The sequence below is a fragment of the Poeciliopsis prolifica genome, unplaced genomic scaffold (assembly GCF_027474105.1).
Source record: "Poeciliopsis prolifica strain line A6 unplaced genomic scaffold, Auburn_PproV2 SCAFFOLD085, whole genome shotgun sequence".
Classification (NCBI taxonomy): Eukaryota; Metazoa; Chordata; class Actinopteri; order Cyprinodontiformes; family Poeciliidae; genus Poeciliopsis; species Poeciliopsis prolifica.
This window is the reverse complement of record NW_026562460.1, coordinates 423,745-436,871: the sequence shown is the minus strand read 5'-3', so window position 1 is coordinate 436,871 and position 13,127 is coordinate 423,745. Positions and strand designations below refer to the sequence as shown.

The following is a 13,127-nucleotide window of genomic DNA, read 5'->3' as shown; positions in this document are numbered from 1 at the left end:
TTACATGAACCATGACAACAAACTGAGAAACGTGCCTGGCAAGTTAAAATAACTATTAAGAGTTATTCAGATAAGTATAGCATAAATAACATGCTAACAAGTTTACCAAACCATCCGTGTCACTCCAAATCACGAAATCGAATGAAATGTTCGTCCTCGATGTCGCTTTTAAACAACTCTATTAACACCGAAAGTAGAATAACACAGGCCGAGAGCACCCTCTTGCAGTTTAGTGTGAAAATAACATGTGATATGATATAATGATGTGTTAATTTCCACACATAAGTTGCTCCAGAGTATAAGTCGCACCCCCGGCCAAACTATAAAAAAAACTGCGACATCATCTGTAGTCTTTACAGATGATGTTTAAATATTTGAATTGGCTAAGGTGTATTTTCCGTCATAGTCCATATTGGTCTCTGATTCATCTCTTCTGCTGGATCATTGTAAGACCTCTATGTTTTACTTAAGATAAACATTTATCTCCCACACATAATTTATCATAATTATGTAATTTAAAAGATAATTTCTTAATTGTAATATAATAAAAAAATTTATAATTGTATTATTTTATTTAATCATAAAATAATCACATACTGTAGACATGCAAAGATTTAAAGGAAGTTTAAAGGAATTAACTCACCCTTTGTATTGAAGAGACGTGACTTCCTGCAGTTGTAAACTACTTCCTGTTGGCACTGCTCTGCTCCAGTCACAATGGCACGAAGTTGAGCGGCTGATGCGTTATAGCTGAACTTCATGATGTGAGGCTTCTGGGGAGAGGAGTTCTGAACTTTTACTGGAGCTGAGTTGTTGTGGGACAACACCGTCCATACTTTCTTTTCTGTAAGAAACACAGGAATCTTTCACCCTGAAGTAAACACACTCTTCTCAAAGTTGAAACCAAACATTTAAATGTAATGTAACAATGTATTTCTCATTGTTAGACCTGTCATTCATAACCTTTACGCCCCAGTCCACATTTGGCACCACCACCCACGCATCCACAAGAAACTCCCAGGATTTTACCAGGGATGGGTCGGTGGTGAGTAACTGTGCTATCCATCTATCTGTCCTACCTTAAGGTAATGTGTATGCGTACATCGATCCAGTGTCACATACTGCCTACTCAGCAGATTTCTTATCCATACATCCTACTTGCTTTGGTCAAAGAAGGCTTTATCAAATGTAGCACAGTCAAAATGTGTCTACCAGACTGTGCAGGTCACTGTGCACCTGAAATTGTAGGGTATAATAATCGGTCTACTAAAATTACACTGTAGACATACACAGTTTCAATCACACATAATAAAGTTTTCTTAGCATGGTTTAATTAAAAAAAAGTATCTTGAAATTAAAATATTTAAAGAGAAAAAATAGCCCACAAAATATATATTTTTTTTTTCAGATTCACGACGTTGACACCAAGCAATGACTTTCTTGTTTACAGAATACAGTAGCGAGGATGCAGATGGCAAACTAAAGCCATTTACAAATGTTCACAAGCTGCCTGCCATGTAAACTTAAAACTTGAAGTAAAAGCCTGTCACAAAATAAATTAAATCAAGCCTACCCATAATAAAATAAAAGAGACAAAACAAAACTTCCACAGGAAGAATGTATGGATAAGAAAACTGCTGAGTAAGCAGTAGGTGACATAGCAACAATGTGAGCATGTTCATTACCACAAGGTAGGATGGTTTGATGGGTAGCACAGATAGTCAGAAGATACTCTGTCACTTTGGCCTGAAAAAATTGGGCCCCGAGGTCAAAAGGGTTAAGAATCCCTGAGTTCGAACAAACATTTCCTATCAGAAGCTTACAACACCATAACATCATCATCTGGACTTTCCCAAATTGTTTAACAGGATTCTCCCACTCATTGTTCTGACATGTCGCACACAGGCATAATGGTAGAATAAGAAAATGTAAGCATGACTTCATTTCAGAGAGTGAGGAATAAAAGGTTTTGTGCACTTTTGCACAGTTTAGATAGACATCTCATTTTATTTGTTTTCAAGTGATGCTTATTCACATTTTTTCTGAAACAGTAAAACACACAAAACCTGAACAAACATCTAGCAAACTGTGAACAATATGCAACTGTTTTCATTTTAATCTTTATCATTGTATCATTAAGTTTCTTTGGTTCAGTGTGTTATAATTGCTGCAAAGTTTAGAATTTGGTGTCTGTGGAGTGTTGTGACTGAGCTGTTAGTGTTGCTGGTGACATTTCACAAATCTGTTGCTTTACGTCACTGAAAAGCAAATGAATACTCGTTTCCAGGAAACAATCAGACCACCTTCTTTGTCCTCAATCTGCAAACACTTGATCCCCTGAAAATAACCTTTAGAGTATAACCTGGACAGTAGACTTATTCCCTCTGACTCTCTGTGACTAAAACTCTGTACTTTTGGATGCAAATTGAAAGTTTGACTGATAAAAGCCAATGAGGGTTATGTCCTGCTCCCACAACAGATCACTTCATTATTTGGATTCAGTGTTTGCTCTGCTTTAGAGAAAATCCCTCTCCTCTCGCAATTATTCCCATAAGGTTGTATGGCTTATAGCTATTTACATGTATAATGGATTTCTTAATTGAGGTCAAGTTGAGCCATATCTGCTGTCGGCTGATTCTGACTCATAAGGAGAAGACTGAAAGCACAAAATGTATGATAACGCTCTTTCTGTGATGACATCATCAGTACATTAACCTTGCAAAGGACAAAGCAACTGGAAAAACTGTGACAGTCAAGTGATGAATAGTGTCACCAGAGTGTCAGAACTAGACTCACTATTCTGTCCTATGTGTCCCACAGACAGGCACTTCCCTGTCTGTCATTTGTCACAGCTCAGATGATGTTTGATGCTGTGGAAAAGTATTCCTATCCCTTAAAACTTTTCAGAATTTTTGACAGTAGTAGCATAAACTTGCTGCTATGTTTTGCTGACATATATTGTAGTGAACAATTGTGAGGTGGAAGAAACAACACATGGTTTTCAAGAATTTCACAAATAAAACTCAGAAAATTATTTGTATTTTATCCCCCTATGATGTTATCTCCTTCAATTACTCCCAGTGAAACAATTTGCCTTCACACCTAACCAGGTTAGTAACTGGATTTCATGTTTTAATCAGAAGAGACAGCATCATGATAATGAAGGAAGACAGCAGACAGCTCAGGAAGAGGGCTGGGAAGAATTTTAAAACAGGATTGGGCTATACCAAAATATTTCAATATACCAATTTATAGGTTTCACATACTCAAAGTATGTGAGACCTATAAATCTATCAAACCATGACTGTCCATCTATACTGACAAACTGGTCAAGATCAGTAATAACAGAAGCTGCCAAGAGTTTCGCACACCTTCTTCAAATCAGACAAAATTGGTGTCAAATGTTTGTGCTTTTTTTACGCTTTGGCTTTGAAGATATCAATATAAGGTTAAAGGACAAACTGTCAACCAAGCCCCCCACTTTTACGAGTTGGGGCTGGTTGACCTATTATGATCTTTAGAAACATTTATTTATATCTTTAAAATGATAGTTCCGCAAAGATTGCTGCATAAACCAGGACAGATGTAGCACAATTTTGGTTGGGGCTGGGGTGCTTCTTGGTTATTTTGAAGAACCACCAATCAGGTTGGAAAATGTTGAAAACATGTTAGCTGCAAACCCCACACACTACAGTTAGGCATTCTTATAAAACTATGTTTTTGAGACAAAGATTTAAGACTCCAGGTTCACTTTTATCTTCCTTCATCATCAGTGACTTTGCCAGAGATGATAATGTTCACTCACCATTCATTCTGACTGAGACAATCATTTGTTAAACAGCAATGGGCAAAATGTCTGTCTGTAGATGTGCACCATCAGTTAAGGGCCAAATTATTCATGATCCTGAAAATTTTTGATTATATTTCTCTTATCTGTCTTTTACGTTTTAAACATGTTTCTTTTTACTGTTTTTTTTTATTAACAACCAGAGTCAAAGTGAGTCTGTGGAAGCAATAACGATTAGACTACACTGATGACAACAGGAGTCTTTCATCCTCAAAGACTTGGAGCTCATCAATAAAGACAAAATATCAAAATACCAGAAGACATCTGCAAACTCCTGCACATCCATTATAAAAATGGTTTGATTGCTATTATATTAATAATAATAATAATAATAATAATAATAATAATATAATAATAATAATAATAATAATAATAATAATAATAATAATAATAATAATAATAAAAAAACCCTGAGGAGATGGATAAACAAAATATATTGCTATGGCTTTCACACTTTAATCATTGAGAAAACTGTTAGATTTTATTTCCAGTTGTTCTGCTTTGTGTTGATCTTTCACATAAAATCACAATTAAATATCTTGAACTCTGTTGGACATAAGACAAAATATGGAAAAAGGCACAATATGCTATATATGCAGATACCATAAAAGGCATTACATAATTTGGTTGGTTTCTAGCACTTCCAAAAGTTCTAGAAACAGAAGTGGTTCCACAGGTCCAGAAAACTGAATGTAGTCAGGCAACAAAATCAAGCACAGGTTAACAGAGTTTAAACAGGTTTTAGTCCCATTACCACAACTTAGTTCATTTTTCAAATAACTTGCCAATATTTCCACATAACTAAACAATAACATGCAGTTTTTTCAACCTACCAAATTCAGGCTGAAGGGTAGAGAGAATAACCATGTGTTGTTTTGAATCAAGAAAGCACAGACCAAAACCAGAGGAGATTTATACTGTCACTGTAAGATGTGATGGTTATTTTTCCCATGCAACAGTATTGGGAGGCAAGATTTCAAAGAGACATACTTTTATTTAAGGAAACCCAGCTGATTGCAACGAGTCGTGAATTTACGGCAATTCCTGATATTGATGAGGAATACTTTAGTTCACTTGTCACCAGGTTACTTTCACAGCTTGCATCAGGAAAATGTATGAGGCCTGTAACAATGTATATCCAGGCAGTTTGGATTGTTATCAGTATATTCTTTATGTCATCATTAGTTGAGAATGTAAATTTAAACACAAATAATCATGCTGAAGAAGAAGATCCCAGAACTGATTGAGTCTTTTGTGCAGGTCAAATATTTCATCTTTTACGACTCCAAATCCAAGCCTCTGCAGTGTTTACATTCATAAGCTTCTTCAACTGTAGCCTTATTCGACATGGTTACACTTTGTGACACTTGTCAAGATGCCCTTTTAGCAGAAGCAAGTTTATATTATTTGCTGCAGAGCAAGATAAGTTGTTTAAGTAATCTTTAAGCCACGATGATCTGAAAAGTTTAGATGGCAGGAAAATATAAAACCACTGAAGACAAATACAAGTTTTTACCAAGACATGCTCTTATCTTTCCTGCCCTCTTTGAGTTTTTTATTTTTTTCATTTATTTTTTAACCTTTTCTCCATGTGAAGAATGCATACTTAACAAGACAAGAGCTACCATGATCTCACCTGTCATGTTGCAGTATACCTGTGTGGGCCCCAGGGGACCACTCCCATCTGGATCAATGAAGTAGAAGCCTGAGGAGCTGCCGCTCAGCTTGTAGGCCTCGCAGGATGACTCGTGAATAGCTGGAAGAACAGTAGAACATAAATAGTCATTCCTCCAAGAAACAGCCTACTCTCTCCTCAGTCTGAACTGTATGAGTCACAAACTCTATCTGTATTTATACAATGCACGCAACTGGTTGGGCTCTGAGCTCTCAAGAAGCTTTCTGGTCAATCTATAGGATCCAGTGTCAACTTGAGCTGAAATTGCTTTCAAACTTCAATTGTTTGTATTGTATTGTGATGCATTGTGAATCTTGTGCTGCTCACTCAATGACAATAACAAACGTCTGAACCTTTGAACTTTTTGAACTTTGAAAATATCTAGATATATTAAAATGGATGCAAAAAAGAACAAATGTTTAAGACAAACAAATAACTCTAAACATAAGGAGGGAATTACACGATAATAATTCAGAAGTAAGAACGGAAAGAGAAGACTAGTGGTCATTCAATAGTCTAGTGGAAGAGAATTAAAATGTGACTCTCCTCATGCTGGAAAATCAACTGTCCTTTCTGATGAACAAGCTCAATAAAAAACTCTTGGTGTAAAACACAAATAGTGTAGCTTTGATCCTTTTAGTTTAGTCATAAAGGCTCCTCAGAGTGAGACCTTGGGCCTGTAAGTATGGCAGACCAGCTGAAAAATTAGGCCTCCAGTTGAGTTATTCATGTCTTTAGTTGACCCTGACAATGCTGCAGTGAACAGCTCAGAGAAAAAAATTGTTCTGTCTTTCACAGTAGAGTTAGGTACAACCTCTATCATGGTTATGGGAAAGAAAAATTGCTAGATCAGAATCATATTTCACACGGTCTCTTTATGCTTGGATGTCTGCTCTGGGTTTAAGACACTTCTGCTTTCCCAGCTAATCATGTTTTCTGATTTTAGCAATGAATAACCAAGTCAGAAGGTAATCTTTTCAAATTGTGCTGCTATTGAGAATAATTTATTTGTGGTTTCATTATTTAATGCCTTGGCTTATTACAGATTTAAATCACACATGGATTAATTACTTACATGTTTTCATCCAAGCCATTTATGACATTTCTAGCAGTCAAATATTTATATATTTATACATAGTTAGGGAAAATAAAATAACATAGATTACATTGTATTTTCCTTTCAAAAGGTGTAAGTAGGTGTCAAATTTTATGTTTACATTTTTTTTTATAGGATATAGTTTTTTATAGCTTCCTGGTTTGGTCACAAACGTAATAAAAGCATTGATGAAATATTTAATACAGAACTGAGAATGTTTCAGATTTTATTTAGACAATTCCAAAGCAACTGACTAAATATTAAGTTAAAGTGATAAATGGCATCATTGTGAAATGAGTCATAGGTTACTAGACAGGCTGATATGAAATAAGAAAAAACACAAGCCAAAAGTAAAACAAGAGAAGTAAACAATATTTTCCTGCATATTTAGCCTTTAAAAAGGGGTTTTATACATTTAAACACAAAACACATTTTAGTCATTTGTTTTTAAGAAAGATGATAGAATATAGCAGCGAGCTTATTTAGGGCTTATTTTCCAAACTTTATTTAATGTTTTCATATCAATGTTCACAACTTTTCCAAACTTGAACTCCTCATTCCTTTTTAGCCCAGTGTAATCCAGAGTTCAGTAGCTGCTCCTACTCACCAAATTGCATTGTTATTGCTCTCCTGTACTGTACATAATAAGAGACAAGAAGTCATGCCACTTCCTGTTTCCTCATTTCATCTTTCAGACTGAAAGATCTGTTTCAAAGGTTTTTGGACTCAGACATTTTTTTACAGAATAATTGCTATTCAGTAAAATTTATTAGCTCGGTGCTATCCACCACACCAGATGCCCACCAGAACACAAGCTTTGGGCCCATTTACATTGTGAAAACCAAGGTCAGATTTTAATTTGGATGATTTTAATTTAACATAGAATGTTCAATTCTATGTTAAATATCTGCCTGCCTGTTGAGCTTGTAGGAACTCTGGACTTGATGCAAAGTCATGGACTCTATTTCTTGAACTATTTTTAACTGAAATTGAAAGGACTTAGTTAAAAGGCCTTTTTGCAGCCCACTTGTTTGTATTTATTTGTTTTGCTCATGATTTATATATAGTTATTTCCCCTCCTATAGATCAGCCACACCATGTTAATATGGGCTGATAGTAGTAGGAATTTGTCCCTTATTTGGTGGGTTGGTGGTTTGATTCCCAATATTTGCCATTTTATCACTTATATTCAAAATACCAAAGTTCACTATAATTTTATGGCAGATGTTATACAGAACAGTCATCCTGTGTAATTTACATGATAGAATTGGGAAACATCTGGTAAAACAATATACTAATTTGTTTTTCCATGTTTTCAGATCTCACCCTCACATTGACTGTGGTGATCCTATTAATTATTATCTATGAATGGAAACACATGCTAATGTCACTAAACTAATCCGAGATGTAAGAACAATCTAAATTATTTTCGCCTTCCCAACCCACATAGATTGAGGTGTGTTTAAGAGCTATTAATTACTACTAATAAATGAACCTCCTGGATGCCCACTCTAGTGTTGTGGAGATTACCAACTAGAATTTGACAGTGAACTCTGCAGCTTAGTGATTGGGTGAGATGCATGTGAGAGCATGAAGCAGTTCTATGGTGGCTCAGCAGAGTCATTTTTCAGAAACGTAAACAGGGAAAGGGAGCAAATAAAAAAAAAAAAACGTAACTGATTGCGAAGGCTGGTTAGCCTTGCACCTTGAAGACCAATCATCCCATTGGTCCAATCATTGAAAATAATTAGTGGCAGAGCTGCACAAAATATTCAGATCTGGATGAGTTTGGATAACAAAAAAATAAGCTTGTTTTCTTCATTTACATTTACATGCCAAATATAGAATAAATAAAGATGCTTTTACATTAATTTTTGTTTAAGATCACACGATTTATGTATGATTTGTTCTATCATGTCTTTAGATCTATCAGCTTTATGCATTTATTAAAAACTCGAATAAAAACACTGATTAGTGAACTCTAAAATTAGGTTGATTTTTTTCTGTATTTTCAGGGATGTGTCATTGCTCACAAACTGCTTGAAATCATCTGTATGTAGTGAATGATACATCCAGTCCTAGTTGTTTTATTTATTCTGAAACATTCACCTCACAAGATTTGATTCCTCCTAAAGCAGTTAAAATAATTCATCCATAAATGTCTACAATGCCAGAAAACATGCATGCCATGTGTAAATTAAAAAGAGGAGGAACTATGAATGCAGTTCAACTGTCTGCCTCCTAGCAAAGGAGAAACACAACACTGGAGATAAAACTGCAACAAATACATTCCTGATTAGCTGCATGGCTGCTTCAACTTTCAGTTGGAGTAAGAGACAGACTCAACAGACTGATAATAACAAGCTGATAATAAATAATTCTTATAAAACCAACTGGTAGTCTGTTTAAAGGACACTGGTTTCCAGGCTACAGCTTTGACTTGCAGATAGAAAAGCTGAATTTGATGAAAGGAACTATTTTTACTGCAGCAGATGCTCTTATCTGCCATGTTTCCTCCATAACTGTCTGTCTGCATACAAACAAGATATCAACATTCTGGGGAAGGGGACAGAGGTGCAGGGAGGGGGGATTCACACTCTCTCCAACGACACTCCACAGTATATATCAAGGCAACGTCAAAAATGACACCTGGAAGGAAAAACTCCTACAATCACAGCTAGTCTGAAGTGGGGAGCTATTTATGGATGGAGCAGGGAAAAAAAGTGCATATAGGAATTGTGAGGTCATGTCAAGCTGAAACAGGACAACTTTCTGCTTCACCTCTCAGCTACACAAAGTGAGGAAAGCTCCAGGTGAGACAGGCAGGTGGAAGTGTGTAGCGAATTGAATGTGAGAAGACTTGGCAGACCTGGAGTGAGAGGAGGGTGAAATGGTGGCTTTGAAACGGTGCTGAAAACATGAAAGTGCTCACAGTTGTGACACGTGGCTCCAGAGTATCCAGTTCCTGAACAGTCGCAGGAGAAAGAGCGCCACGTCTGGGAGCAGCGGGCGCCGTGTTCGCAGAGGTTGGGCAGGCACCTGGGAAAACAGGAGCAGCACCACACCTTAATGCACCAAAACTAATTCCACAACTCACTTCACAGTTATTTTACTTTCACAGCATAAGGAAAAATACAATCCTAATGAGACCTTGTTTTTACATAATTAGTCCTGAAAATAAAGAGAAATCTTAATTAGCACACCATAAAAAGCAAAGAAGCTTCAATTATCACATTTAAAACTGCAGCTGGAGAAAGCTTGGCTTTATTGCTTGCAATTAATTGATTATCAGACTAGTTTGTAATTATATATTTATTTTGAGCTGACTAATTGAAAAATCTCCAGGTTCCTCCTAATTTGCTTTGATCTTTGTTTGCCCAGCTTTCATGCTTTGGGGGGATCAGCTCTAACTGATTATGATTAACCTGAAAGTGACTATGTCTGGTGTTTGTTTCAGACAACACAATGAAGCACAGGCCATTGAAGAACTCTGCCTGACAGGTAAGAAAAATCCATTTCATTCTCCTCTTTATTGTCTTCTTTGTTGCTATGAATATGAGCCTTGGAACATATCCAAAAGTTAATTTGCTGATGACTCATGTTTTGTGAGCTGAAATTAAAAATCCCAAACGAGTGAACAGTGTCGGGTCCTGCAGACTCCTTGAAATTTGAAAAAGCCGATTTCTCTGAGCACAAAAGCATCACTGTCACCTTCAAAGAATGCCTGTTAATGGGATTTTGCCGCAGAAAAATTTACACCGCACTCTTCTGATTAATAGTCCCTTCCTCAAGCCTCCTTGAGTTTCACATAATTGCCAGCCTTTCAAGCATGCATCTATAATTTCATACACTTTATCTCTCACCTATTAACTGCAGTACAGTGGGCCAGCCGCAACATGGATAGGGTTGCAACAATCGCTTTAATTACCATCAAGCTATTTTCTGTTGTTATGTCCGTGGCTGCCCTTACAGGACGTAAAATTACAGTAGGCAGCACACTTAAGCACACGCTAGCTGTAAACTGAGGTGTAATTAGACTCAGAGAAGAGCAGATTAGCTCTGATAAAAGTTAATTTTCCTCATGCACTCAGGGGTCATTAAGTAGGCCACAGAAGAGAAATGACAGCTAATATCAGGGATGCAATCACTCTCACATGTCATGTCCTCACAGCGGCACAGAAGGTTGCAAAGGTACCAGGCAGCAGGAAAAAAAACAGCCTCTGCTATGCTGTCTTTAGCCTGCTGCTCTGCTCACACACACAGGAATGTATTTGTGCTCTCATTTGTTTGAAAAACTATTAACATTTTTTAAGATTAATCCCTCGTCAGCCTGAAGGTCTTGTGTGCTGGGACCACCAGGCTGCATTTGTTATTAAAATGCAACCCGCTGCCATTTTAGGAATGTTGCTGAGCATGGCACAATCACTGAAGAGGCCTCCTGGTGCAGTTGTGATTAAAACCGATGTAACATTTCTGGTGCAGTGGATTTGGCCAAAGTATAAAACCATATTTTTTTTTCTTGAATGTTTTTTTAACATATTTTTTAAAAACTAGTTTCAAAATTTAGTGTGATTTATGTCTCTAGACAAAAATCAAGCAACACAAAAATGCATCAGGACTTCGGAGTGAGCAACACACAAGCACATTCCAACATTAGAATATTTCACTTGTCTGCTGTGTGTGAGGAAGGTAGTCCTTTTTTTCACATTATATTATTCAATCAATAGTGACAAAATAGCAGATTACATGTCATATGTGTCTTCCATTTTGACTTGTTAGTGGAAAATTATAAAGAAACTCGACAGAAAGAAGCCCAGAGGTCTGAATTCTGACCTGATCAGTCAACTCTTCTACAGGAACAGTTTAAAATCCAACATAACTGCTGCCACATGAACGACCGCAGAATAGAACTCTTTATTTGAGCAACTCTTTAGACATTTCAATCAAATGTGTCATTGATATATTACTCTGTAATAACTTCATATGAACATGTTCCTGTAGTGTGCAAACACAGGCTGCAGAGGAGTCACAGGAGTAGTTCATCTGCTTGCTGAGCTCCGTGAACGGTTCTCAAACTCAGGTGGATCATTAGATTCTGAAAGAATACATGCAACATTCTGTAGATTTTATCATAGACAATTTATGAAGCCCAGATTTTCTACATCGTATCACATTTCATTTTAGAATAAGAGACATTGGAGAGGTAGAGAAACAACCCAATTTAATCTCTGTTAGAGCACAGTTTGTGAAGTGAAAAATGTTTTATTATTTCTTTTAACAATTTTATTGAATTCTTTACTCATTTAACCACATTAGTATTGCTCAGTCTGTTAAAGTATGTACGAGACGACGGCAGATGACCAGAAGACGAGGACTGTAGTTAGTCTCTGCAGGGAGTCTCTTCAGACTCTCTGCAGAGCCAGTTATATAGGTTTCCTGTTAACCTCTCCTTGTAGCAGTTCCAGCAGGCTGTTAGTGACTAAATGCCTCCACAAGTACCAAAGCAAGGCGCCAGAGTTTGTTAACAGATAACAGACATATTAAGTAAATGGAATAAGCCCTAAGGTCTAACAAATTTCTCCATTGAATGTCACAAGCTCAGAGTATGTACTGAAAGCACGTACAAGGTCTGATAATGTTTTTGGTATGCAAAATTGTTCTATTAGCAAACCTGGTTTTTGGAAACTCCCATATTTTGAACAAGAAGAAGTTTATCATCTGAACAATTAACTGACCTTTCAGTGAGGACGAGGTTGCATCCTGTCCACCCTGTGGTTACATGACTGTGCACAATACCTGTTCAACTGGAACTGCCTCTGAGCCAGGGAGTGACCACATTGTGTAGAGAGTCCTATATATTGTGAGAGCTTGCAGCTCCAAGTCAGAGCTCATTGCAGGTACAGCTGCAGTGCTGTAGTTGCTTTGTGTTCTCTGTTTGCAAACGGCGAAATAAAGATTTTTCCTTTTGCCATTTGCCAGAGTTTCAGCGTGATCTGTTCCACACTGATTTTTTTTTTTTTTGTCCACAAGCTTTCAAACACAAGGCACGTGGGCCAAATCCTGCATGCAACATCTATGTATGTGGCCCTCTGGACACTACAGGGCCAAATTCATTCAACTTTAAGATAAGAGTTGTGTGGTTAAACATTTATCAGTTGAGTTTTCATTTGATTAGGACCAATGCAATGTGAAATGATGTTAAACATTGCTACATTTTTAGAAGCACTAATAAAACACACAGAAAATTATAATATTTTAACAGTTTGTGAACAGCTAGTTTTATCAGGAGATATTAGCATATTGCAGCCCAAAAACCATGAGTTTTTATGTCCCTTGTATTGAAAGATCAAAGGGAGATATAAACTCACAGAAATTACTGTTGTGAAAACATATGGCTGAAGTAAAACTGAAAAAAAAATTACATTCACCAATTTAACCTTGCCAATATCAGAATCTTTTCACCTCTTCATAACAGTCTAATCCAATAGAGTATTAGGGATATAGTTAGA

The 13,127-nt window shown here is 36.6% G+C and overlaps 1 protein-coding gene across 1 annotated transcript in view; it reads right to left on the bottom strand.

The window, feature by feature from the left end:
- Nucleotides 1-13,127, bottom strand: part of cntnap5a (contactin associated protein family member 5a) — a 199,469-nt gene that overhangs the window by 69,592 nt on the left and 116,750 nt on the right. Inside the window, exons 11-13 of the mRNA XM_055022388.1 lie at nucleotides 9,551-9,657; nucleotides 5,484-5,603; nucleotides 644-844 (exon numbers count right to left, since the gene is read on the bottom strand). Coding sequence (XP_054878363.1) covers nucleotides 644-844; nucleotides 5,484-5,603; nucleotides 9,551-9,657 — 428 coding nt within the window. The remainder of the gene's footprint in view (nucleotides 1-643; nucleotides 845-5,483; nucleotides 5,604-9,550; nucleotides 9,658-13,127) is intronic.